Source organism: Drosophila virilis, chromosome 4 (genome assembly GCF_030788295.1).
Source record: "Drosophila virilis strain 15010-1051.87 chromosome 4, Dvir_AGI_RSII-ME, whole genome shotgun sequence".
In the NCBI taxonomy this organism is placed as follows: Eukaryota; Metazoa; Arthropoda; class Insecta; order Diptera; family Drosophilidae; genus Drosophila; species Drosophila virilis.
In genome coordinates this window covers 6,778,581-6,801,490 of record NC_091546.1, presented here as the reverse complement: position 1 = coordinate 6,801,490, position 22,910 = coordinate 6,778,581, and the positions used below count along the sequence as shown (strand labels likewise).

Genomic DNA, 22,910 nt, shown 5'->3' with positions numbered 1-22,910 from the left:
TTGTTAGTCGTTTGGCACCGATAGCAACCGATGACAACTATATTCGTGTCCGATAAGTATTGGTAGTTGCCGGACTTTAAAAAAAAAAGGTGAATGGAATGAAAGCAGCTGCGTGAAAATTTAATAAACATTTCTTAAACATAAGCAAACGGTGATTTAAAGTGCTAAATAAGCCAAGCGTAACTGGCGCTAGCTTTATTGGTAAAACGCAAACAAAGATTACATTTCTTTGAATTAAACAAAGTGAAAATAGTACGGCTTTGGGGTGCGCTTGTGTTAGTGTGTTTTTCTTTGTATATAGATACGTAGACTGGGATAACCATACAGTCGTGCGGCTAACAAAATGTGTGTGAGCGAGTAAAGCATATAGGCGCAGCAGCAACTCTGTTGTTTCAGAGTTCCAGGCCAAACATTCTGTGCGACAAACGGCTGAATCGACTTTTTGTGTGCAATGCACGACGTTTGCATTAATTATATTAGTAACAAATTGTAAATAGCGCAATTACCAACAGAGAAAAGTATTTAATGTGATCGTATGCCGCGTAGTTAAACAAAAAAGTCGTTTGTCTGCATTTACACTTTGATGCTTCTTCGCGTCGCAGAAAAATTGCGTGTGTGTGTGTGTGTGTGTTTTTTTGCGTAAACGTCTCTAACCAAAATCGTAGTCGAAAAAACGGTAGCAACAACGTTTCCTTGGAAAAATTTGTAAATAGTCAACAAAATTTTCAAGTAAATGTGAGTAAAATTAATAAATTTGTGAAAAGTCGTATGTGCTGGAAACGTAGCTTCAGTATGTGTGCCTAAATAGTAGTAAACGTCGTTGTCGTTGTCATTCAAATCAGTGCGATTGGGTGAGTGCGCCTGTATGTGTGTGCGTGTGCTGTGTTGTGTGTGTTTGTGACGTTGTTGTATCGTAAAAAGAGTAAGAGAACGCGCGCGCGGAGCGGGGGCGTTAACGGTTCCGGTGAAGTGCGAACAAGAGAGAGAGAGAAAGAGCCAAAGCGAACCGGGAGACAGGCGGGCAGTTATTTAAGCCCGTATCCTTTTCCTTGTTTGCTGCTCAGCGAAAATTCAATGACCTCATTTGTCTTACGTCTGGCCAATTCTGTTCTGTCTTTTTCAAACAGGACCAATAGAAGCAACCAGCTAGAAAATAACACTCGAGGGCAAGCTTTAAGAACCAGACCAATTAACGTGTCCAACGCCATCGAGTGAGATTTTTGTCAACCCAAAAGCAATAAAAAGAGGATCAAAAAACACAAATACAAATAAATAAAAACAAAAAATAAATAAAAAAATCAACAAACAACTAACTGCAGTGACTGCAGGCAACAACGGAACCAGAGCCAGAGATACAACAACAACAGTTACAACGGCGACGACAGCATCTGGCTACGCCAAGCGACACAAACAGCAAGCAGAAAAGCCAGCGTCGAGCCACAACAACAACAAACACAAATGGGAACCAATTCGGGAGCCACCGCTGGCATCAATAACAAGCCGGTCGGTGGTGCAGCCGTACTGGGCGTTGGTGTTGCCAATTCAGCTATTGGCGGCGGTGTGCTATCCAACAGTTTGGGCAGCGGCGGCGGCGGCGGCAGTGGCCTCAGTATCAGCGGCCTGGGCGGACAGAATGCCAATGTGGGCGGCATAGTCACCGGAATGGGCGGTGCTGGTGGCGGTGGCAATAATGGCAGCGACGATGGCATGGGCGGACCCGGCGGTGGACCCAATAATCAGCAGGCCACCACGCCCCAATACACAATTCCGGGCATATTGCATTTCATACAGCACGAATGGTCGCGCTTCGAACTGGAGCGCTCACAATGGGATGTCGACAGGGCCGAGCTGCAGGTGAGTCGTTCTCCTTTAAAGCTCACTTTCCATTTCATTGAGTTTCTTTCTCTGCATTTGTGCCACGGAAATGAGTTTTGCTGGCAGCGCATAACAATTTCTTGTAACTAATTTGTTTTGTAACTTTATGGTCTGTTTGCTTCAGCTACAACAACAAACGAAATTTTCATTTTACCAAGCATAAAATTACCAAGTTTCGTAATTTATAAGATCAATTCATCTAGCCCTTTAGCAAAAGCTTTAACTACATTGAAGGGAAATTTGCTGGGCATTTTTATTGTTTATATTCCTCAATTCTATGTGAAGGGAAATTTTCTGGGCAATTTCGTTGTTGTTTACATTCCTCAATTGAATGTGTGCGTGCTGATCACCTTATCGATGCTTTTGTATCACGGCAAGGGTCAAGCTGTTGCCCAACTCCTTTCTCCCCAAGCCCCTATGCGCCGCTTTCACCCAAAGAAAAATAGTGCAATCGCAGCTATAAATGTGCTATCGTTATCGATACTACGCAGCATCGATGCACTCAGTGTACATTCCGTTACGCTCTGATAAACAAGTGACATTCAAAACGTCACTGCACTCGAAACAAGTTGGCGACGGTGACGCTGCACTTTACCTACACACCGTACAAATTTGTCGCAAACATTTATGAACCTGTTCGCCTTGTTTGTGTTTTGCCAAAAACAAAAAAAAAAAAAAAAATGAGAAAAAGAATATGAAAATTGAGCAGAGAGTGGGTAGCGACTAGACGACGGCCCCCATACCCAGCAGTAGCAGCAGCAGCAGCCACTACATTGGAAGCCATTTTAGCGCTTTTGCATACACACACACAAACTCAGTATATGGACATGCCATGCCTATGTACGCATGTGTGTGTGTTATATGTCGTGCGCCGGGCTCCACACGCTGCGTGCGTCTATTTCTGACTTGCGGCTGTTTGTGTGTCAGTGTCAGTGCTGCATATGCAACGTCCTTGTGTTTGTGCCGGGCCCGGTTCATTGTACAATCTGTTCAACTCCCCGCTGCCTCTGTCTGTGCTTTTTGAATCGATGGCAAAAGCCGTCAGGCCAGCTGTTAATTAGTCTCATTTGTTTTGCATTTGACGATTGGTCGCTTCGATGTGAGAAGAATATAAAAATGTCGGCTCGGTTTGTATTTGTCATTTCCTATCTACATATTTTATTTTACGTTTTAATTTCTTTTCTCATTGCTTAGAGATGGTTGCACGAAAATTATGATGCATATATTATAAGCTCTAACATGCTTCGTGTAGAACTACGGTAAAATCTTGTTCGATGTTCAATCATCGTACGCTTTCGTGTCACGAAAGCAAACACAACATTGCCCAACTCTACCCTTCCGCGTTAGTTTTCAATGCCAAAAACAAATTCATTATTCATATATTTTATACCAACAAATGACTGTTGTGCTGCCGTTTGTATATTTTTGTAAAGAAAGCAAAAAGAAAAAGAAAAATATGCGCCACCTGCCGCCCACATATTCTGCTGCCGCCGTTGCATGTCACTGGGTAGTTTAAAATGTGCTTGGCATAAACACACAAACCTATTGCGATTCCTAGCTCTTGTTGCAGTTGCCTGACTAGCGTGGCCATACTGTGGAAGTGTGCCCTTTGTCGCTTTTTGCAGTTGCCACCTTTTTCATTCAGCAGCCACTTCAGTACTGGCACGCGAACAGCATTCTAACATATTACTGGTAAATGCGTGCTTTAATTAGCAACTGTGCCGAATAAAAAGCCATTGAATTTTAATTCAAATGCAGAACATGTTTCCATTAACAGCAACAACAATAACAATAGCACCAGGAGCCCCAGCCGCAACACCAACTGAAGAATAATGAAACAAATTGTGTATAAAGTCAAATAGCGGCATAGTTACGCGCTGTACTCTCTCTTTCTCTCTCTCTCTCACTGTGAAGATTTCCTCCCAGTCGGCTGCTCTCTTTGCTTCTCTCATGCGCTGCTGTTTCTGTTATTAAAATGTGGAAATTGTTATTGTTGTTGCGTTGGGGCGCGCAGGCCAATTGTGCGTACGTGTGTGTGCTTGCATGTGTGTGTGTGTGTGTGTGTATGTGTATACCCTATCCAGTTCTGTGATAGAACATTGAATGAGTTTTCCGAAGAGGAAACAAGCAAAGGTTTTTGTGTGCGGCATCGTTACGCACCTGTCCTTTTTTTCTTTTTGTCCCGTTCCTGTTACTGGTTAGTGCGGGGGCGTTTTTGCAACAATATTTTGCTTTCCCCCCTGTTACTAACGCAATGTATTGCGCAGAAATATGCTACATAACCTTACAATGTCGGAAAGTAGGATGGAGGGTGTTTGGCTTTTGCTATGGTTACGCCGGATAGCGGTAAATGTGACTGATTTCGCTCTGGCTCTCATTTTCTATCCTTTTTTCACTTGGGCAACAATTAGTGGAGCAAGTCTGTAATTTTACATTACAATTAATTGAATTTAATTGTTTTTTTTTTTTTTTGTTTTCGTTCGCTGTGGCGCAGCGGACCGTCAATTATGAGGCCGCCGCAGCGTCGCGCCAAACGCAATTGGAATGCAACGAGACGCACACATTTATCATTTACACACACATACATACATCATATATGCGTACATACGCTGAGAGTACAATGAAAGCTTTTAAGTGTTACATTAATGAAAATTAATTATACCCAGTTGCCAATGCAACATATGGATAAAACACATGTTCAATACTTATGTATCTTCGTACACCGATGAGCTGAAAGCTATTGTTCTTTATAAACTACTTAAGATATTCTATCGATATCGAAATGCTCTCGATATTTATCCTCAAATCTCAAATTATCGAGTACTTTATAACGTTTATGTCCCGTTGCATAGGCACCAAAAAAGATGGATTTCGCGTTTAGCTTCGAAAAAGGAGCAAGTTAGCGATAGTTATCGTATTCATAGTTGTGGTCGATAATTCTTGATACACAATACACATACATGTTTTCGATAGTTATCGATTAAAACAAAATGTTATCTGAACTAAGCTATTTTTTAATACATGTTTTTAGGCGCGTATCGCGATGCTGCTTGGCGAACGTAAATGCTTGGAAAGCCTCAAATCCGATCTGACGCGACGCATCAAGATGCTGGAATATGCGCTGCGTCAGGAGCGAGCGAAATTTTATCGATTAAAATACGGAACCGATCCGCCGCAACTGAACGAGTTCAAGCCCTCGTCAAATGATGATGGTGGCCTCGGTGGCGATGTGGCGACCGATTCGGAAGTGCCCTACAGTTCCGTATCGAACACCACGTGGCGACAGGGCAGGCAAATGCTGCGCCAATATCTGGCCGAAATTGGTTACACAGACAACATAATCGATGTGCGCTCGAATCGTGTGCGTTCCATACTTGGCCTCAACAATAATGCGGATCATGATGGCGGCGGCGGCGGTGGCATCGGTGGCGTTGGCAGCGGCGGCATTGGCAGCGGCGGCGAGAATCTCAGTCCCAATATCAATGGAAATGAGAGCAATAAACGTGCCTCAGAATCGGAAGGTAGGTCATTGTACACCCTCTTCCCCCCCTGTTGAAGATTTGAATAATTTGCTCACATTAGGCCGTCATACTCCCGCTAAAAAAGTGCAACAATCGAACGATGCCATCATACTGGACACGGAGGCGGCGGTCATGGCCAACTTTGAGTTTCTGGGACCGACAGAGATGTCCGACGATGATGAGATATCCGATGATCTGGAAATGGTCGCTACCGACAATGAAGATACCGATGTCAAAATGGCCAAACGGCCCAAATCCGGCAAGGATATGCTTACCGAAGGTATGTTCAATAGGCTCCACTCCACTCTCTCGTAGCTCATCCATGCTGCATCCACTCCCGTACACCAACTTAAATAGCCCTCCCGCCGCCTGTCGCCTCACCTTACGTAGTGTGCATTTACATTTTTTACTTTGCAACGTCCCGTTTGCACGAGCTTCCATTAAAACCAACAAAAACCCACCAAAAAAAGAACCTCCCTCAAACCAAAAAGAAACGCTGTATTTGTCTTATGCTTTCCGCTTTCTGTTTCTTTCGCTTATCTCTCGACTTGTTGACGCGATCATCTTTGCATAGATCTTGAGGCCGAGGTGGGAGAGCAGCTCTTAAACGATATGAATCTCATGACCGAAGGTGCTTTTTACTCATCAGCTTAACATGAAACTTAATAAATTATAGAAGCTATCGATGGCAAGCAAATGTTTCGATAAAATTTAAAAAAATAAAAATAAATACAAAATTATATGGGTAATTCCTGAGTTAAAAAGAAGATTAAACTGTGCACGTTACGTGACGTGAAGAAATGTTCCAAATCCTAAATATTAATATTTATATTCCAACTAAATATCTCGCCTAAGTAATCACGTAACGTATTTGTTATTCAAAATAAACTACAATAAACTAATAATTTATTATACAAGAAGCCGAAAATAACTTTAATAATCCGTCACGTAACGTGTTAATTGATTTGATTACTCACATATTTGTTAATATATTTGCAAATATCACGTGACAGACTTAGGAATTGCCCATTTATTAAGTGTCTAATAAGAAACTACAATTATCGATGATCGATAAACATATCGATAGTTATTTGAAAAAGTAATTTATCGATACTGTCGCTGTTTCCGTTGATTGCTTTGCCAGCTTTTATCGCAGTCCGTTTCGTTTTCCATGGTCCAGTAACATTTTCCTTTATCATTTTCTTTTCGCAGAGGTGGACGGTTCACTGGGACTGGGTGAGCTGGCGCAGCTGACGGTCAACAATGAGTCGGATGGGGCTTACGATGCGAATGCCAAGGACGGCACCGGCGGCAGCGCTGGCGGAGCTGGCTATCGCAAGACCTGGAATGCCAAGTACACGCTGCGCTCCCATTTCGATGGTGTGCGCTCGCTTATTTTCCATCCGGAGGAGCCGGTGTTAATTACCGCCTCCGAGGATAATACGCTCAAGCTGTGGAATCTACAGAAAACGGTGCAAGCCAAAAAGTCCGCTAGTCTTGATGTGGAACCGCTGTACACGTTCCGCGCCCATACCGGACCCGTGCTGTGCCTGGGCATGTCCTCCAGCGGCGAGACATGCTATTCCGGTGGCCTCGATGGCAACATCGAATGCTGGCAGCTGCCATCACCCAATATTGATCCATATGATTGTTACGATCCGAATGTGCATTCCGGCACACTGGAGGGGCACACGGACGCCGTTTGGGGTCTAACCACCATGCAGAACAATATTGTATCATGCTCGGCGGATGGCACCGTTAAGCTGTGGTCACCGTACACCAAGGAGCCGCTGCTGCGCACCTATACGGCCGCGGAGGCCGAGGGCGGGCCCTCATCCGTGGACTTTGTGCGCAACGAGGTAGATCACATTGTGGTGGCCTATAATAGTGCACACTGCATCATCTATGATACGGAGACGGGCAAGCAGGTGATCAAACTGGAGGCATCGCAAGAGATGTCCGGCAATACGGGGAAGTTCATCAATAAGGTCGTCTCACATCCGACACTGCCCATCACCATAACGGCGCACGAGGATCGCCATATACGCTTCTGGGATAACACATCCGGAACTCTGGTGCATTCGATGGTCGCGCATTTGGAGCCAGTCACATCGTTAGCGGTCGATGCGCATGGACTGTATTTGCTGTCCGGTTCGCACGACTGCTCCATACGCCTTTGGAATCTGGACAATAAGACGTGCGTGCAGGAGATAACTGCACACCGCAAGAAGTTCGATGAGAGCATATTCGATGTGGCGTTCCATGCAACCAAGCCCTATATAGCCAGTGCCGGTGCCGATGGATTGGCCAAGGTCTTTGTTTAAGATTAGGACTAACCCGATCCCACAATCCCCCGATTCTCCCCTTCTCCATACACTCACACACACCCACACACACACACACACAGCCAATGCTGCAGCAGCTCTCAGCTAAGCGATTACGAGTTCGAGTTAAATAATTATACATATAAATACACTTATATATATACATTATACTATACATTTAAATCTAATTATACAATTATATACAAGAGATGAACAACAAACGCAAATTATGCAACACAACACATTGCTGTATACATACATAAAGCAAAACAAAACAACAACAACAACAAAAAAAAAATGGGCAAAATCAACCTAAAAAATATATATAATAAAATTTACATTATTATTATGGCATTTCCGAGCGTAAGAGCGAGCACATTTGTAATCTAAAAGATCAAACGAATACGAATACAAAACCATGCCGCATATTAATCACAAACACACACACACACAAATTGTTAACAACAAATGTAAAGTTCTTGATTTTGTAGCATATCATTTTTAGCCGCAAGCTCAACAATTTTATATAGTTTCTTTCGTTTTGAATGTAGACAATTGCCAATATCGATGACAATTTAGTTTTTAATTCTTTTGCCTAAACAGCGCAGCGATTGTGTCAATAGTTGCTCCAGTGGATGTTTTACTGTACAATTTATATAGAGAAACTTGATTGATGTAATCGATGATGTAATTGATGATTGACGATTGACGAATGATGCATGATGTACGTACCTTTTTTATTGGCCACTCGCTGTGCAAGTTTTGCCAATTCAAATTTACTCATCCAACAAAACGTTTACGTAATGATATATAGACGATCAAATTTGTAGTCCATAAGTCGCATATATCCATATATATATAGATATTGATAATATATATATGTATATATGCAAAACTCGTACCCCCTCCCCCTTCCCCATCAACACAAAGAGCGTGCAAGTTGTAAATTAAGATTAGTAAACGACGACGATAATGCTGATTGATGATAATGTTTATTTATTGAGAGTAGAAAGCGAGTGTAGTTGAAAGTAAACATAAAAATCGCCAGAAAACTTTATTAAACACTAAGTGAAAAGTAAATGCTTCTATTTCTATAATTTTTCATACAAAAAAAAATATAAAAAAACAAAATGCAAAGAGTACGCAATGCTTGGGCCAGAGATCCACATATACAGAAAGATCCAGATTATATAAATAATAAATGCCGTTGAGCTATAACTGTATGCTAAGCTATTTATTTAATTTATGCCTAGTATTAAAAATTAAAAGAAAAAAAGTTAAAACAAAGTGAGAAGTAAAGAAAACGGCGCCAATCGCTGATCCAATGGATTTCGTACACTTGTAGTTGAATATATATATATATATTATCGTATATATATATATATGTATGTTTAGAGTCGCCTAACGATTCGTAAATTGTAATCAAATAAACGTTAAAATGTGGACATGAATGCCGAGCAACTCAATATTAGTGCTAGTATTAACAATTATTATTAAAAACGTTTCGTCAACACACAAAAAACAAAACAAAAAAAAAACGTAACGGAACGCGGCTAAAATAACAATTAAACCCAAGTTGATATTCGATACAAATTTCAAATAAAACCCAAAAAAAAAACAAACAAAAACATCAAGCGATGATTCATATAAATATATATATACAAAATGAAAATCCTCTACTATATATGTATACATAAATTATGTGTATTTTAATTTGTACTTTAGTTGTTACAAGTGAAAAATGCGATATCATATATAAATATACACCCACACACACACACACACACACATGTAGATCTATATGAAAATGGCGATTATGATATACTACTACTAATATGACGGTAATTATACGAACACACACAGAGACACAGTTAGCAGAGTGATGCGCATATACATAAAGAACATTAATACATTAAATCGATTGATTTTTAATTTTAACTGTACATTTTTGATTTTTTTATTACCATGTATTTTTATTTTAAATAAAGTTTACAAAATGAAGCCGTATCGTCACATTTGGCCTTGACATTTTTAACACCAAGAGACTCCAATTCATTTCTCAACACAATATAATAAATATGTTAAAAACAAAAAATCACACACACACAATTTTCTAAAACGTTGTGGACCAGCGGGTTCTCGTTTACAACGATGCAGTTCATCCGTATGGAATCAGAACCAAACACAAAACTAAAGAAAAAGCAATCCAATTTAAATTAAAAAAAGAAACCTTTGTTGCCTTTTCATTTGAAGAAAAATTTCGCTGCTGGCAGCATTTTCATTTATTTATTGATGAAGGGTCAAACGGAAAAACTCGCACAAAATGGTTTTTATTTTTGTACCGTTTACAAATCCACTGCCATATTTTTCAACAACAGCAACACGCATGCGTTACGTTCTAAATGGAAACATCTTACAAAAAGATAAAAAAACCAAAAAATGAAAAAAAAAAAACCGTTTGTAAACACGTAAATTCTTATTATTTTTACGCAATGAAATGCCACAAAATATAATATGTATTGAAGCGCAATACAATTCAAAGTGTTATTCGATAAATGACAGCTGAATGCGCGTGCAAATATTAAAAAGCAAATTAAACATTAAGTCGTACAACGTTCATTGTAGATTTGAGCATATAGAGGAATGAACCCAATTCCCTGCACATAAGTTTATACGTATAGAAATTGATAACAAAACTCATGCATATTAACGAAAATCAACACAAAAAAAAAAAACAAACTATATATATAAATACTTTTATAATAAATCGAAGTGAAAAACCATACATAATACTTAAACAACAGAACATAATGAAATCAACACAATTCATGTTAAGATATAATAAAAACGAAATAAATAAAATATTTAAAAACAATATTAAAAATACGTTACAATTAAGTAGCTTTTAACAACACTACTGTTTGAACACTTACAGCACTGCTACAATAATGTGGCGGCTTTTCGATATGTTAGCCAGTGTTATCGAAAGCTCATATCAATATGCAATAAGTTAGTTATCGACATAAATTCTAATAATAATAATAATAATGGAAACAAGCGCAACGTTTACGGGCGATGTGGATAAGACCCAGATACCGCCGTTAAACCAAAAGCGCATACTTGCCTTTGTTAATCACTTTTTAATTAGCACCTGCACATTTCTCAACGAATTCGCCTTGAATTGCGAGACCAAATTTGTGCGAATGGAACGACAGCTGCAAAGAACTGAAGCCGCTTTAATAATTCTAGAGGCAAAACTAGCTTCAATACCGGTAGATAATGAATCAGATAATGCCAGCACGCCTCAAGTAAACACTGAGGCGACAATCTCTGACGAAATCGATAAGCCAGCGCAGGAAGAGCCCACTGAAGCCGAAGTAAAAGGCGTAAAGGTCTGCGAAGATATCCATTATAAGAAATTCTTTAAAATGCTGCACGTGGGCGTGCCAGCGCCTGCAGTTAAAATCAAAATGCAAACCGAGGGTCTGGACCCACAAATGCTGGAGTAAGTAGCATAACAAGACGGCCGTCTACAAAATAACTAACCATGAATTTACAGCAAACCCGACTTTATGCTGGAGGATGGCGTGCTGGAATAACCAGCGCACCTTTAGACAGCCCATATTGTGATATAGCAGACGGAGGGAATGCTACGCTTTTGAATGAAAACAATGGCTTCAATTTACTTCTACAATTTGTTTTATTTTCCCACTTGTTGCAAAGCAAAAGCAGTCGATCAAACAACTTAAAAACACTTCATTATCAAAAGGTAGCGGGCGATTATTGGTTTAATCCATGACGAACAAGCTGAACGCTTAGAACTGAATCATCTGTCCCTTGCGCTTCTTGTCACCGCCCAGCTCGAAGTGCTTGCAACGCTTCAGGGGCGTCTGTTTGCGGTATTTGCATTCAGTGCACTCCATACGCAGCACAATTTTCTTGGTGGTCTTAGCCTGGCAACGAGAAAACAAACGGGCAACATTTAGTACAAGTTAGTGTGATTTTAATATCTCTACAAAACGTATTTAATATTTGTCTGATGGTGCCGGGCATTATGCGCCCTAAAAAAGGGGACACATAGCTGCCCCTAAGATCGCGGAAATGCAGCATCAAATATTTACTTTTGCACTTATGTTCCAACGAAAAGCTTTAGGAGAGCAGCGATTCAGTTCTACTTTAAGTGCCAAAATGTTTATCTTAAATATTGTAGGTTGGTGCCGGTAGCCTTATGCGCCCAGAGAAAGGCCACATAGCCGCCCATTTTATGCAGCAGCAACAAATTACTTTTGCACTCATGTCCCAACGAAAAGCTTAATGCTTAATGGTGTAAGCGCAGCGATTCAGGTCTACTGGAAGTGCCACAAAAACAAAAAAAACAAGAAGGTTTAAACCATCTTTGCGAGCTTACCTTCTTCCTGAAGATGGGCTTGGTCTGACCACCGAAACCCTGCTGTTTTCTGTCGTAACGTCTTCGGCCCTGAGCACCCTTGCGCTCCTTGGACTTCTTGTACTGCGTTACCTTGTGCAGCTTGTGCACCTTGCACTTTTTGCAGAAGGTGCGACGTTGTTTCGGTACATTCACCTATAATACCACAAGAGACGTATTGATTATTATTGGCTTATTACAATATTTAGCACAATTTGCCGCCATCTCAGACTGGGGGACGCAAACACACAAGTTTAAAATGCAAGCAGAACGCATTTAAGGTACGCACATTCGTTTAATATTGCCACCAAATCACAGAAAACATTGTGCTGGGCAATATTTAATTATTTGTTTTACATTTTGAATGCTGTAAACGCGGATGCTTGTTGATTTTCGTTAAAGCCACTCTGAACACCTACCATCTTGAATAGGAAAGAAAACCCAAAAAGACAGAATTAGAGATGTGCAATAGTTACGTGTCGCTGTAGATGGCAAAAATCAGTGTTGCCACACTTTGACATTCACCACGATTTTTGACATTCACTTTGTGTGGAAAAGTGGTGATAAATTTTGCCCATCACTAATTGGTAAAATTAAACAAAAAAAAAAAGAAGCAGTTCTGCACATCAAAAAATAGCTGAGAAAATAATAACTTTTTCAGCGGTAGACGAGTTTCCTGGTGGACAACGGCCTTGTGCCAGTGTTGTGTGCAATGCAAGCAGAGTGGAAAACATGCAGCACCACAATTGCAACCGGATAAACATAATACAAACGGATGTGCCCGACATTGTGTTAACACAATTAGCATAAAAATGAGATTGGGCTGCGAATGCGAAAGTGTAATTAAAATGCAAAGAATGTACGCACTGCTGCCAACCTTGACATTCTGGTTAATCTGCTTTCAATTGCCATTACAATCGGAACAGCTGCACATAACAGCACCATGCGATCGCAGTCGCAAGGTGTTCACCGAGCCCTTCGGTGAAATAAGCGACGGCCCCTCCGGCTACAATTACACCCAGGATTCGCACTGTGAATGGCTGATAAAAGCGAAAAATGACAGTCAATTTATAACACTAACATTCCATAGTATGGGCACCGAGTGCTCCTATGACTATATCTATGTATACGATGGCGATTCCTTTAACTCGACGCTGTTGGGTAGCTTCAGCGGACGCACCCAGCCCCAGAAACTGGTTGCACGCAGCGGTAGTGTAAGTAGCATGGAATTCCCAGCCTTGTTGTTCAATATTAATTTTCGATTATTTCCCTAACAGATGCTCATACTCATGTACAGTGATACGAACTATGTGCTCGATGGTTTTCGTGCTTCCTACTACATATCAAACTGCCTGAACAATTGCCACAATCATGGCAAGTGCGTGGGCCATCAGTGCGTGTGCCATGGCGAATGGGTGGGGCCCGACTGTGAGGATGAGGCGTGCCCGCAGAAATGCGGCGAGCATCAGGGTCGCGGCAAGTGTCAGAAGAGCATATGTCATTGCTCCAACGGCTACAGCGGACGCTTATGCGATCTGAGCGATAATCCACCAGGCAGCAGCTGGCGTTGGCTGGCCACCGATGCCGAGGGCATGACGCCACGTGCCGCACACACGGCCGTCTACATGGAGGAAGAAGATGCGCTCTATGTCTTTGGTGGCTACGATCTGAACAATGTGATTAGCACGTTGCAGGTGAGGCATAATGATGGGATATATACGAAGCGTATTTGGGAAAAATCGAACTTTATTTACTGATTTCAGATATATCGCTTCAGTAGCAGTCAATGGGAGGATGAGTGGGGGTTAGCGCTGCAGAGTCGCCGTCATTTTTATCATCCGCACAAGATTGATCATACGCTGCTGAAGGCGGTGCTGCAGCACAAGAACGAGGCTGAGGCCAAGCTGTGGGGCCTGACCAGCGATGTGAGCTTCTTTCGCAACATACTCTACACGTTGGCCGAGTCGAATTTGCATCAGCGACGGACGCGCTCCTCGCTGCCTTTGACCACGGTAAATGCCAACTCGACGGATGAGGAGCTTACGGAGTATCTGGAGGATATACTCGAAGAGGTGACGGACCACAAGCCGCACGGACGCTACGGGCATGCTGCAGATCGTGTGCCTGGCGGCTTTGTCATCTATGGCGGCAAACATGCCAATGGCAGCTTCTACAATGATCTCTGGCAATATAATACTACGGAAAGCGGCGGCAAATGGAAGCAAATGGCTGTCAAATCAGAGCTGCAGCCCCCGGCGCTGGCACGACACACCCTCACCACGGCGGCCGATTACCTGTACTTGTTTGGCGGCAGCGTGGAGTCGGGCGAATTCTCCTCCAGCATTTATCGCATACGACTGCCGCTCAGCGAGGACTCACAGTGGCAGCTGGTGCAGCCGCGCGGCGGCAAGACCTTGGATGTACGCCTCGCCGCACACTCCACGGTTTACTATGGCGCCACCAATTCGCTGATTGTTTTCGGCGGCATTATGACCAGCTTGGCACGCTTCTCAAAGCTATCGGATCGCATTTATGCCTTTCAGCTGGACCAGCTGCATTGGACCGAAATACTGTATCCGCGCACAGCGCTGCGCGACACGAACATTCCGCGGGAGCGCGCCTTCCATACGGCGACCATATCGGGCAACTATATGATTGTATTCGGCGGCTATACGCATCGCCATAACAAGGACGAGATTTGCTATGATAATCAAATGTATTGGTACCATCTGAGCTGTCACATTTGGATCAACCAGGTCGTCTCCGCCGACGACAGTCTGTATCCGAAGCATCAAGGCGTGTTCGCCCATGCGGCTGCACTGCGTCGCAATCACACGCTGCTCATTGTGGGCGGCTATCATGGGAATGTGAACGCGGATCTGTTTGCCTATGAGCTGCCGCAGGTGCTGCGCGTCGAGAATCCACTCTACAATCACAATCCGGAAATGGCCTGTCGCTTGCACGCCTCGCACACAGCTTGCCTCTCGAATCCGGAGTGCGGCTGGTGCTCGGCGGACAGCAGCTGCTATGGGCGCACAATTGGTGCCAACTGCACCACCAACCTGCAAACAACCCGCTGTCCCGGTATTTGTCCCTCGTTGGGCGATTGTCATTCCTGTCTGGTGCATGGCACCCAGTGGGGCGGCGGCAATGGTGCCGCCTTCTCGGTGGCCAGCAAGCTCGGACTCAACGAGTGTACGTGGTGTGTGCAGAATGCCCGGTGTCATCATCGCGATGATAATTACGGCATCTGCGGCGACAGCTCCGGCTGGTGGGGCGAACAGGGCACCGAAATACGTCAGCTAGATATGTGCACCCGAAACGATCGACGTCCCGGCCTGACCTACATCAAGTACAATTATCCTGTTAACTTTACCATGCCCGATTATGTGGGCATTGTGAATGCTACCATGGTGGACTTCTCTTCGCCGCCGCCCACAGCCTACTTTGAGCAGCGGCAGGAGGGCGAAATGCTGGCCCGACTGCTCGGTTTTGTGCGTCCCCTCCAGCAATGGAACAACAATAATTCGGCCATACAGGTGTGCAGCAGCTACTCGTCGGCGGTGCTGCGCGTCGGCCTCGGCATGAATCTGGATATGCTGGACAATGTCTCCAGCCAGAGCTCGAATCAATCGTTTTGTAGCAATGTCCAACTGCCCAGCACCGAACAGCCGTTCCTCATCGACTTCCAGGTGAGATGTGAAGCCCATTTGGTGATATGCTTGTTCAAGCAAGATATATAATTTATTTAAATCAATTTTTAGTAGCAAATCCCATGCTAATCCCTGCACTACTCTATCCTATTTCAGGCCCGCCGTCGCATTGGCCAGAACAACATCTACAACACGTATCAGAAGACCAAAATGGAGCTGCAGCATCTGTACAACGGGCAGCTGAATGCGTTTACGTTCGAGTATCTGGAGCCGTATTATTCGGGCGATTGTACACAGTATAGCAACTGTCTGCACTGCCTGACAGATGGCTCCTGTTCGTGGTGTCCGCTGACCAGCAAATGTCATCTGAGGTCGGTCAACGAGAGTGCCGTTTGTGTGGCCCACGATGCGGAGCACGGCAGCCACTGGGCCTATCTGATCAGCCAGCCAACGCAGTGCGCCAACTGTTCCAACTATGTGACATGTCGCGCCTGCGTCTCCACGCCGGGCAACGGCGAGTGCGAGTGGTGGCTGGACGATGCGCGCTGCGGCCGGATTGGCAAATCAAACAGCAGTGTGCGCGCCCTGGCGCAGTGTCCACGACCGTGTCGCGAGCGTCAGGGCTGCGATCAGTGTCTGGGCGAGCGCGGACGGTGTGTCTGGTGCGAGGCGAGCGCCCAGTGCTTTAGCTTTGCCGTCTACACCAGCGAGTATCAGTTCGGCATGTGCCGCGAATGGATCGACAAGGTGGCCACGCCGCCAACGGCAGCGATAACAGGGTTAGCAGCAACAGGCTCTTCCACACCAACAACCACATTACTGATGCATCCGGCGCCGGCGCTGCGCTCTCTGCAACAGTGCAAATCCTGCGAGCGTCATCGCAATTGCACCTCCTGTCTGCGCACGCTGAGCTGCGGCTGGTGCTTCGATCGCGACAATCCCATCGAGGGCATTTGCATGCAGGGCGATTTTAGCTACAGTGCGGGCAACTGTTCGCTGGCGCTGAACAGCAGCTCGCAGCATGATGCCGAGTGGGCGTATGCACAGTGTCCGGATGTGGACGAGTGCGGGCTGGGACTGCACGACTGCCACAAGGAGGCCAAGTGTACCAATACCCAGGGCAGCTACAATTGCCATTGCCGGCGGGGCTATGTGGGCGACGGGCGCTTCAGCTGTGTGCGCACCTGCTACGAGTTCTGCCAGCACGGCTACTGCTCCGGCCCGCCGGACTACAGCTGCAAGTGCGACCTGGGCTGGACGGGCAGTGACTGTGGCATCAGCTGCGGCTGCAACAATCATTCCACCTGCACGGAGCGTGTGGGCAAATGTGATCAGTGCCAGGCCTGGACTGAGGGCGAGCGCTGCGAACGCTGTCGCCAGGGCAGCTATGGCAATGCCACTGCCAACGTTGGCTGTCATCCGTGCGAGTGCAACGGCCACGGCAATCAGGATCTGGTAAGCAGGAAATCAAGCTACATACTCTATATACTCACTTCTTCTTCACAGGGCATTTGCAATGTGAGCCACGGCGAATGCTTCTGCAAGGACAACACACAGGGCCTCAAGTGTGATATATGTGCGCCGGGCTACTACGGCGATCCGCGTGATGGCGGTCAGTGTTATTATCAGTGCGAGTCGCGCGGTATTCTGACCAGCATTGGACGCAGCGCCATAGGGTCCTATCAGTCGTATCGTTCGCCCTGGGGTGCCAGCCTGGAGGTGCGCGAATGCCTGTGGATATTGCAGCCGAAGACATTGCAGGCAGAGAAATCGCTGCTGCAATTGGAATTCCAATGGAACAGCCTAGTCATGGACTGTGACGAGAATGCCGTCTACATCTACGACAGTCTGCCGGATCTGACGGGCGCTGCCCAACAGAACCAGCTGCTGGCCGTCGTCTGTGAGCCGTACAGCGCGGCACGCATCATCGAGGCGCGCTCCAGCCACGTGACCGTCTACTATAAACAGGGCAGCGAGCGGCGACACTTTGGCTTCAATGCACTGTACTCGGTGAAGAATTGTGTGGCCGGCAGCTGCCTCCATCCGCACATCTGTGATGCCCAGCAGCGCTGTGTCTGCCCGGCTGGCTATGTGGGCGCGCGCTGCGAGATCGAGATATGCCCGAGCAATTGCCATGCCAAGCGGCTGCAGGGCTACTGCGATACGGAATACGGCCGCTGCATATGCAGCAACAATAACTATGCGGGCGCCGATTGCGGCACTTTGGTGCAGCGGAATCATCTGGTGCTAACGGAGCTGTTCAACACGCAGCTGTTGAGCGAGGCGCTGGAGCATCTGCGAAAGACGATACCACGTTTTGGGCACTCAGTCAATGCGGATCGACGCGGCTCGCTGTGGATGTTTGGCGGCTATTCGCCCAGCCATGGGCCGCTCAATGACTTCCGTCAGTTCGATACGAAAAACGGCACCTGGCTGCAGGTCACCGTGGAGTCGTCTACGCCTGAGGATCGTATGCCGCTCGGACGTTATTTTCATGCAGCCGAAATTTATGTGAAGAAGCAGAACATTTATATTTATGGCGGCATCGGCGCCAATTCACGTCTGCTCGCCGACTTTTGGCAGTTCTCCATACAGAATCAGCGCTGGCATCAAATCGAGATGGATGCCGCAGCTCAAACGGATTCCGTGTCGCCGACAGCGCTGGCCGGGCACACCTTAACCCACATACGCTATCAGGAGCGCGAATCTCTGCTGCTTGTGGGCGGCCTGAGCTTGAACAAGTCCCGCCCCCTGGAGCTGTGGGAGTTCAACCTGGACACCGGACGCTGGCAGCAGCTAGCCGCAATGGGCGCTCGCCTGCCTGTGCTCTTTGGCCACAGCGCCGTATACCATGTGGAGACGCACAGCGTCTATGTCTTTGGCGGCTATGCGGCAGGCGAGGCGCAGAGTAGACTGTACGCCCTCGATTTGACCAAGCTCAGCTGGACGGAGCTGCCCACGTTCAGGGAACTGAATTCACCCGCCTCGCTGCTGCCGCGTGCGCGCTACTTTCACTCGGCCGTCACCACGGAGCACTACATGGTCGTCTACGGCGGCCGGACGAATCCCTATAATGCCACAGATGTGCTAATCGCCTATGTGTATGCGTGTAATCAGTGGGTGCGTCTGACGGACGATGTGGAGATAATCGGACGCCTGCCGGTGGCCAGCTATGCGGAGGACATGACCATCGATGCGGACAGCGGTGCGATCTATGTGATCGGCGGCTGGGATGGCAGCGCCACACAGAGCCATGTGACCCGGATCAATATGCCCGAGGACATTTGCCAGCTGTGGAGCGGCGGCAAGTCCATGTGCCGTCATTATATGGGCTGCAGCTATTGCACCGTGCAGAGCACCTACAGCAACAGCACGCACTGCTTCACCCAGGGCCGAGCGCCGTGCGCCAACTATAATGGCACGCTGGTCATCAACAACGGGCCCGCCTGCAACGATGTCTGGCTGGCCAGTCGCAATTGCTCCAGCTTCAGCAGCTGCAGCGCCTGCCTCGCCGCGTGGCCCATACACCAGGAGCTGAGTCCCGTCTGTCAATGGTGCGATGAGTGCGGCATTCGTGGACGCTGTGTGCCTGCCGGCGTGGATTGCGCCCGCAACAGCGCCTGGTGTCCCAAGGAGCTGAGCGTGGGCGTGCTCGGACTGTGCCCGCTGCCCCAGTGCCATCAGCTAGGCTGCGAGGCGTGCATGCTGCACAGCGACCAGTGTCATTGGGCGCGCAACGAGCTGGGCCACGTGGAGTGCATTGCACGCGAGCTGGTCGAGAAGAATGCGTATCGCCTGGTCGAGCAGTGTCCGCCCGCCTGTCACACGCACACCAATTGCAGCAGCTGCCTGCAGCCGGCGCCGGATGCCCTTGCCTCGACGGATTGCAAATGGTCGACCATGTTGAACGCGTGCTTGTCGCCGAGTGCTCAGCCGTTGCTCTGTGCCGGCGGCGTTTGTGGCCTAGTGTTGGAGTCTAGCGAACTGGAACGTTGTCCCGAACCGTGTCATGTGTATACCCAGTGTTCCAGCTGTCTGGAGCATGCACATTGCGGCTGGTGTGCTCGCGAGGGCTTCAATGGCGACGGCATTTGCACGGAGGGCGCACTGGAGCACCGGCAGGAGCATCCGTCCGGCTCCACGTGTGACCTAATCTACAGCAGCTGGCGCAACGATTCCCAGCTCACACATGCGGATGTCGTCAGCTGGCATTATGTGCAGTGCCCGGCGGAGAATGAGTGCGAGAATGGACATCACAATTGCGATGCCGTCTCTGAGCAGTGCATTGACCTGGACACGCCCACGCTCGGCTACAAGTGCGTCTGTGCCGCCGGCTATCGCGAGGAGCAGAACAGTTGCCTTCCGGTATGCACGCAGGGCTGCGTGCGGGGCAACTGCATCCGACCGAACGAGTGCCAATGCGACTTTGGCTATGTGGGCGAGAACTGCAGCATCCAGTGCCTGTGCAACGGACATTCCAACTGCGAGTCGAGCAGCCGGCTGGACATATGCCTGAAGTGCCACAACAACACGATGGGCGAGCAGTGCGAGAAGTGTCAGCCCCTCTTTGTGGGCAATCCGCGCGAGGGTCACGCCTGCCAGCCCTGCCTGGAGTATTGTCATGGTCATTCCGATGTGTGTGTCGCCTACGATGCGGATCCGGCTGTCTTCAATATGACACGCGCCGAGCTGGAGCGCATCCTGCCCGAGGGACCCGCCCACAATGCCACCTGCTTGCGCTGTGCCAACAACACCGCCGGCGATCGCTGCGACAGCTGCCTGCTGGGCTATTTCCGCGGCAGCGAGGATCTCCACAAGCAGTGCCGTCCCTGCCAGTGCCATGGACACGGCAATGTCTGCGATGCCGTCACCGGCGAGAAGTGCAACTGCGCCAACAATACGGAAAGCGATGCCACCTGCACGGCCGGCGGTGGCAAGAACTCGGCCCAGCTCTGCTGGAGCGTCCAGTGCTCCAAGTGCCGCGACTCGTATGCCGGCAATCCCACCGATGGACACCAGTGCTATAAACAAATTACGGTCGAGTCGCGCATGTGCTTCGATGCCAAGCCAATAGGTGAGTACACGCTCTCAGAGCTGGGAATTGGGCGATCTATTAATCAATCTGTTTCCACTTGCTTCCACAGAGGAGTGCAAATCGAAGCCGGCGGCGCTGAAGCCCGGCCAGACAGTGTTCTTTGTGATTCAGCCCCGGTTCATGAACGTGGACATACGCATCATCATCGATGTGACGCAGGGCGAGCTGGATGTGTTCATGTCGCCGCAGGATGATTCGTTTATTGTTGAAACGAACGAGACGACGGGCTTTCACGAGATCTTCCTGGACAATCGCTACAATTGGGGGCCCAAAACGAAGCGCGAGCATCCGCTAAATGTTGCCCTGCCCCGCCACGATAATGTAACCCTGCAGAAGCTCTTTGCGCCGGAGCGACGCACCGGCACGAGCAGCGCCGGCCTTGGCATGGGTCTCGGCTCCAGCAGCAGCAACAGCGGCAGCAGCAGCAGCTTCTATGTGCCGCAGCTGCACGACTGCCGCAGCCATGGCGGGCATAGCTTTGTGGTGCAGGATCAGTACGCCAAGGATCTGAGCACACATGTCACACTCAATCAGTGCAATACGCTGTTGCGTTTGTTTGGTCTGAGGAATCGGCTGGTGTTGACGCTGCCGCAGCATGCCCACAATTTGAGTGCGACGCGTTTCTTTATTGCACTGCGCGCCAGCTCTGGGCCGGAGCCGAGCTATGGCTCTGTGGTGTTTCGTCAGGATCAGCTGCACATCGATCTCTTTGTGTTCTTTTCCGTATTCTTCTCGTGCTTCTTTCTCTTTCTGGCACTGTGCGTCATCGTCTGGAAGGTAAAACAGGCGGCGGATTTGCGTCGCGCTCGCCGCCAGCATGTTGTCGAGATGCTGCACCTGGCCAAGCGTCCGTTTGCCCAGATCTTCTTGGCCTCCGCCAGCCTGGACATGGACAACAGTCCACCGGCCACGTCGGCCACCACTACGCGCCATATGCGCCAGCGTGCACGCCAGGCTCTGCTCCTGCAGCAGCAACAGCATCTCCAGAGCGAAACCCAGCTGCACAATCAGCCCACACACAACACGAGCAGCACCCAAACCCACTCCAGCCACACCCACTCGAGCCACACCCACTCCAGCCACACACACTCGAGCCATACCCACTCGAGCCACAGTCACAGCCACATAAGCTCGCGTCCGGTGCAGGCTACGGAAATCATGCTGGTGGCCATTGAGCCAACGAACGATAATCTCGCCGCGGTGGGCACCGTTTTTGTCAGCCTGCCCGGCCGCTCTAAGGCGCCGCTCAGCATTGCGCTCGGCTCCACACTGATATCCTATCCGCGTCAATATCCGATCAATGCGCGGCATTTCATGCGCACCCAGCGTCATCATCAGGTCTAAGGAGCTGCAAACTCTGAACTCTGGTAAATCAACGACAAAATGTAAGTGTTAATCTATCGTAAATCCCCCCGTGACCCCTGCCCCGTCCCAGCACTAGTGAATTATATATATATATGCACCCGCATATATATATACATAAAATATATATGTATAATTAATATATGTGTATTTGTGCATAGATTAGGCAATTTTTTTGTACATAACGTTTAGCTAACGGGAAATAATACCTAAAAACTATAAGATCTGAGAAGAAGAAACAAAACCAAGTGAAAAATCGCAAAGCAAAAACAATTTCGCACATTTATAAACAAATAGAAATGAAAAGAGAAAAACAAAACAATGGTCGTTCGCAAAAGTGGAAAAGTTTCGGGTTTCTTTCGCTTAAAATTCTCAACAAGTTAAAGCGACCGCAGAGAGGCAAAGTCAGCGAATTTTCGAAACGAAGAGCTTCTTGAAGTATCTATAAAAAAAAAAAAAAAAACAACCCGCTCACTTTTTCATCCAAAGCAAAATGCATTTGCTTCGATTTGAAGGCATCTCAAATGCATTTAACAAAAATTTCTAGTAAAATTCCAATCCATGAAAGTGTTTATCCGCGTGCGACCATTGACTGCTCTCTTTTTTTTTTTTTTACACTATAAAAAGATCAAACGGGAATTTAAACTATGTCTT

The 22,910-nt window shown here is 47.2% G+C and overlaps 4 protein-coding genes across 13 annotated transcripts in view; 3 read left to right on the top strand and 1 right to left on the bottom strand.

Annotated features, from left to right (window-relative positions):
• Nucleotides 1–78: 78 nt before the first annotated feature.
• Nucleotides 79–9,721, top strand: Cka (Connector of kinase to AP-1). Of its 9 annotated transcripts, none has more exons than XM_032438073.2 (6): nucleotides 79–201; nucleotides 1,128–1,854; nucleotides 4,907–5,396; nucleotides 5,458–5,676; nucleotides 5,971–6,027; nucleotides 6,609–9,721. In XM_032438073.2, the coding sequence occupies exons 2-6, from the start codon at nucleotides 1,459–1,461 to the stop codon at nucleotides 7,718–7,720; spliced, it is 2,274 nt and encodes a 757-aa protein (XP_032293964.1). In that variant the 5' UTR covers nucleotides 79–201; nucleotides 1,128–1,458; the 3' UTR covers nucleotides 7,721–9,721. The 9 variants fall into 9 exon arrangements, with proteins under 9 accessions (XP_032293964.1, XP_070065227.1, XP_032293965.1 ...); XM_070209126.1 differs by having other exon boundaries at nucleotides 133–151; XM_032438074.2 differs by lacking the exon at nucleotides 79–201 and adding an exon at nucleotides 387–489.
• Nucleotides 9,722–10,718: 997 nt separating this feature from the next.
• On the top strand, nucleotides 10,719–11,405 carry CCDC53 (Coiled-coil domain containing 53). The gene is made up of 2 exons (XM_002052644.4): nucleotides 10,719–11,225; nucleotides 11,280–11,405. The coding sequence occupies exons 1-2, from the start codon at nucleotides 10,768–10,770 to the stop codon at nucleotides 11,317–11,319; spliced, it is 498 nt and encodes a 165-aa protein (XP_002052680.1). The 5' UTR covers nucleotides 10,719–10,767; the 3' UTR covers nucleotides 11,320–11,405.
• The window catches only part of RpL36A (ribosomal protein L36A), a 116,729-nt gene continuing 105,220 nt past the window's right edge, over nucleotides 11,402–22,910 (bottom strand). The window contains exons 1-3 of one of the 2 annotated variants that reach the window (XM_002052645.4): nucleotides 12,566–12,672; nucleotides 12,129–12,302; nucleotides 11,402–11,673 (exon numbers count right to left, since the gene is read on the bottom strand). In XM_002052645.4, coding sequence (XP_002052681.2) covers nucleotides 11,536–11,673; nucleotides 12,129–12,302; nucleotides 12,566–12,568 — 315 coding nt within the window. In that variant the 5' untranslated portion in view covers nucleotides 12,569–12,672 and the 3' untranslated portion in view covers nucleotides 11,402–11,535. Of the gene's footprint in view, nucleotides 11,674–12,128; nucleotides 12,303–12,565; nucleotides 12,673–22,910 lie in introns of those variants that run through there. The other variant, XM_070209129.1, reaches the window with a different exon arrangement.
• On the top strand, nucleotides 12,728–22,868 carry Megf8 (multiple EGF like domains 8). The gene is made up of 6 exons (XM_032438507.2): nucleotides 12,728–13,360; nucleotides 13,424–13,840; nucleotides 13,910–15,838; nucleotides 15,956–17,254; nucleotides 17,306–20,873; nucleotides 20,944–22,868. Exons 1-6 carry the CDS (start codon nucleotides 12,959–12,961, stop codon nucleotides 22,236–22,238), a joined length of 8,910 nt encoding a protein of 2,969 aa, XP_032294398.1. The 5' UTR covers nucleotides 12,728–12,958; the 3' UTR covers nucleotides 22,239–22,868.